At 47.0% G+C, this 3767-nt stretch overlaps 1 protein-coding gene across 1 annotated transcript; it reads right to left on the reverse strand.

Annotated features, from left to right (window-relative positions):
- Positions 1–252: 252 nt before the first annotated feature.
- LOC101770102 (pentatricopeptide repeat-containing protein At3g26540) lies at positions 253–3128 on the reverse strand. Its single transcript, XM_004977946.3, has one exon. The coding sequence runs from the start codon at positions 3102–3104 to the stop codon at positions 963–965; it is 2142 nt and encodes a 713-aa protein (XP_004978003.1). The 5' UTR covers positions 3105–3128; the 3' UTR covers positions 253–962.
- Between the last annotated feature and the right edge of the window lie 639 nt (positions 3129–3767).

Raw genomic sequence — 3767 nt, forward strand, 5'->3', positions numbered from 1 at the left:
AGGGGCATTACAGGTATTTCTTACACAGCCTACAGTTTCACAGCTCCTCTAACCAAACAGTCTTTTGCTTTTCCCACAGCTGCTTTCTCACAGCTGCTTTTCCACAGCCCACAGCTCACAGCTGCTTTTCCACACAGCAGCTTTTCCAAAAACTACAGCCCAACCAAACGCACCCTCTGTTTCCAAATGCGCTTATGAAAGCATCACAGTTTCACACTTGCTATTTTTGAGATACTTGTACAATGGACTGGATGGAGAGAGAATGTTCCATGCCACAAACCATCCATGTTAACATTACTGCATTGGGGCTTCAGCTAAATCCTGCATAGCATATTATAATCCTTTTCGCTTCATACACAGATTCAGCGTTCGGGCAGCAACTACTCTTTCTACTACGTACAAAGGGAGCGTATGTATTTACAATTGACATGCAGGGTACCAGATGCAAGGTACCAACTGTACTTGTTTTAAATAAAAAAAACTGCATATAAGGATGCAACAACAATGACATTCAAGACAACTGCCACAGCATCTTCCTACCTCTGAAGGATTGCCATTTGCTGTCCGGGAGTTCTCATTGTAGAGCAAGCTTCAACTCGAGGGTGGTAGTCTTCAGTCAAGGTGCAGATGAGTTGCTGAATGTGAAGCCTGGAATTCGGAAATTCAGTGCTATATGATTGCACATTTGTTAACTACATTGTCACCCAATTCAAACCCACCAGACAGCAGAGGAGGATTTGGAACCTTGATAGACATCAAGTATCAGTCAATCAGCATATCAGCTCAGCGTTCAACCTGAATGCCTGTCTTAGCAATGGTGATCCTAGCAGCTTACAGGCAGCTAAAGGGTCATGTTCAAGTTTATGACGTCTAATAGATTGCCAGTTTAGCTTCTCAGACACCGAAAAAAATCAGTCTCATGGCTCACAGTGAGAATCTCGATCCTCACCAGCTTTGTCCGCCTAGCAGAACGACATGGAATCATCAACATCATCACTGCCACTGCACTCGTAGTCAGGAGAGGGTTCAACAAATCTAACTGGAGTCAGAGGTTTGCTTTCGTTGATGCGCTGCGCAGCCCTCTCCCCTAATTTTTTGTTCCCATATTCCCGGCAGCAGTCGAAGATCCTGAGCCACATAGCGGTTGTTGGTTCAAAGGGCATGTGATCCACAAAATCCTCTAGCTCAACCATGTAACCATGCTTCCCCAACAGTTCGATCATGCACTCATAGTGCTCCATGCGAGGGACGATGCTATACTCATCGGTCATCAGAGTGAAATAACTCCTCCCCAACCCAACATGCCCCTCGCAGATGCATGAAACCAGAGCACCAAGGAAAGTGACAGAGTCTGGCCTAATCCCCTGCTTCCGCATTTCATCAAACAGTTCAAGCCCATAGTCACCTTTACTATTGTAAGCACATCCAAAGATCATAGAATTCCACAGGATAACGTCCTGAGATAATCCCAACTCAAAGACCCTGGTGGAGTAATCAAACAGCCTACACTTGGAATACATATCAACCAGTGCACTTCGCAGTATATCGTCAACCTCATACTCGTTTCTGATAATGTATGCATGAATCTGCTTCCCATGCTTAAGCAGAAATATGTTTGCACAGGCTGCAAGTGCAGAGCTGAACGTGGACTGGCTAGGTTTTGCCTCGGATTGCATCTCACGTAGAGCATGCAGAGCTGCTTCACTCATGGAGTGGCGTTCATAACCTGAGATCAGTGAGTTCCAAGAGTACCTGTCTCTCTCTGATCCCATCTCAGATAGAAGAAGCTGTTCTGCACTCCTCAGGCATCCACATTTGGAATACATCCTCACAAGTGCATTCATCAAAAAGGGATAACTGAACAAACCACACTTGAAAGCGAACGCGTGGAGCTCCTCACCTTTCCCGAGGTCAAACAGGCCTGTACAGGCATTAAGCACGGATCCAAGTGTAACAGCATCAAGCTCCCTAGTCTCCTGCCTCATCTGCTGGAACAAATCTAGAGCACCAGTCAGATCCATGGACCTGACATAGCCGGTCAACATAGCATTCCAGGATACCAAATTGTGTTGTTCCATGCCATCAAACACCCACTTTGCATCAACAATCCTCCCACAAGCAGCCAATCCTGACACAATTGAAGTGGACATCACCACGTCCTTCATTGGTGCCAAGTTGAAGAGCCTTTGTGCTGCATTAATGTTGCCACACTTTGCATACATATCTACAGCTGCGCTGCGCACATGTACATGGTGCTCATACCCATGTCGGAGCACAAAGTTATGTATGCACCTCCCTTCTTTAAGTGCACAGTTATCTCGGCAAGCAAGGATTGCATGTGTGACAGTATAAACCAGTGGCCTAACTCCAGCCCATACCATCCTGAAGAACATCTGAACTGCCATGTCACCCATACCAGCGACAAGATATCTCCTAATTATTACATTCCATGAAATGTCATTGGGTTGTAGGATGCCATCAAATGCCCGCCTTGCATCCGCAAGCAAGAGGCACTTTCCGTACACATCAACCAGTGCCGTCCCTAGAATCACGTTGGACTGAAAGTCCCTCTTTGCAATATGACAATGGAGCTGCTGTGCACCACACAGGTCAAGGCACTCAGCGCAACAGGCAAGCACTGATGCCAGTGTGACGTCCTTGGGGCGAATGCCAACAGAGTTCATGCCGGAGAAGAGGGAGAAAGCCTCTGCCGGGTTCCCGCCGCGGGACGCGGCGGAGATGATGGCGTTCCAAGAACCGCCGTCCCGGCGCGGCATTGCGTCGAACAGCTCCCGCGCGTCGGCGAGGCTGCCGCAGGCGGCTAGAGACTCGATGGCGCGGTTGAAGAGGAAGGTCGGGGTGGATGAGCGCGAGGTGGAAGGGGAAGATGACGAAGAGGAGGCGAGGTGGGAGGCGACGCGGCGGGCGGCGGCGAGGGAGCGGCGGGAGGTGGCCAGGCGGAGTAGCGAGGCGTAAAGCTCGGCCGGGAGCAGGGAGGAGCCAGAGTACGCGGGGAGGGCGTCGATGGCGGCGAAGAGGTGCCCGGCGGCAACGTGGTTGGAGATTGCGGACACGGCTGAGGCGGCGGCGGAGGCGGCCGCCATGGTGGCGGGAAGGGGAGGGAAGGAGGGTGGTCGGATCCGACGCGGAACGTGGGCTTAAATTGAGCTTTACGACTTCAACCAGAATTCAGGCCCACAAACTATTTTCAGTCTTCTTACACTAAAGGAACTCTATTTTCATTTTTTCTTATCATACTACTTTCGGTAGTTCTGCAATTTCCTACGTAAAATAACTTGAATGAACATAAAATTAGTGCTATAAAAAAAGGCAAACCACATTGTTTAGATGATAGGATCAAAGACACCAAGTTCTAAAATAGTTGTTTCTTCACAAAATATAAGATTTTAGTTTGCTATATGTCAAACTTCTTTTTAACTTTGATCACGTTTTTAGTAAAATGCATCAAAAGCTGTAATATCAAATATATTTATTAAATCCACTATGAAATATATCTTGCATTTATAAATTTGATCAAAAATTGAGAATCTTGACTAGGACAAAACTAAAAAAAAATCTTACATTTCATAATAAAGTGACATTTTTGGAATGGAAATAATACTTAGTTTGGTCTACATGCTCTTTTTGCCGGTATCAAATTACAATACCTCTTCATGCCGGTGGCCAGTAAGGAAACCATCCAAACACCCTTTTGCCTAATGCACAACATTGTGTTTGAGTACACTCTACTAGTCATGGTTAAACAG

This window comes from Setaria italica, chromosome VII (assembly GCF_000263155.2).
Source record: "Setaria italica strain Yugu1 chromosome VII, Setaria_italica_v2.0, whole genome shotgun sequence".
Taxonomy (NCBI): Eukaryota; Viridiplantae; Streptophyta; class Magnoliopsida; order Poales; family Poaceae; genus Setaria; species Setaria italica.

Excerpts from the sequence above, each read along its gene's own strand:
- LOC101770102 (XM_004977946.3), bottom strand. The coding sequence starts at position 3,104 with ATGGCGGCCGCCTCCGCCGCCGCCTCAGCCGTGTCCGCAATCTCCAAC.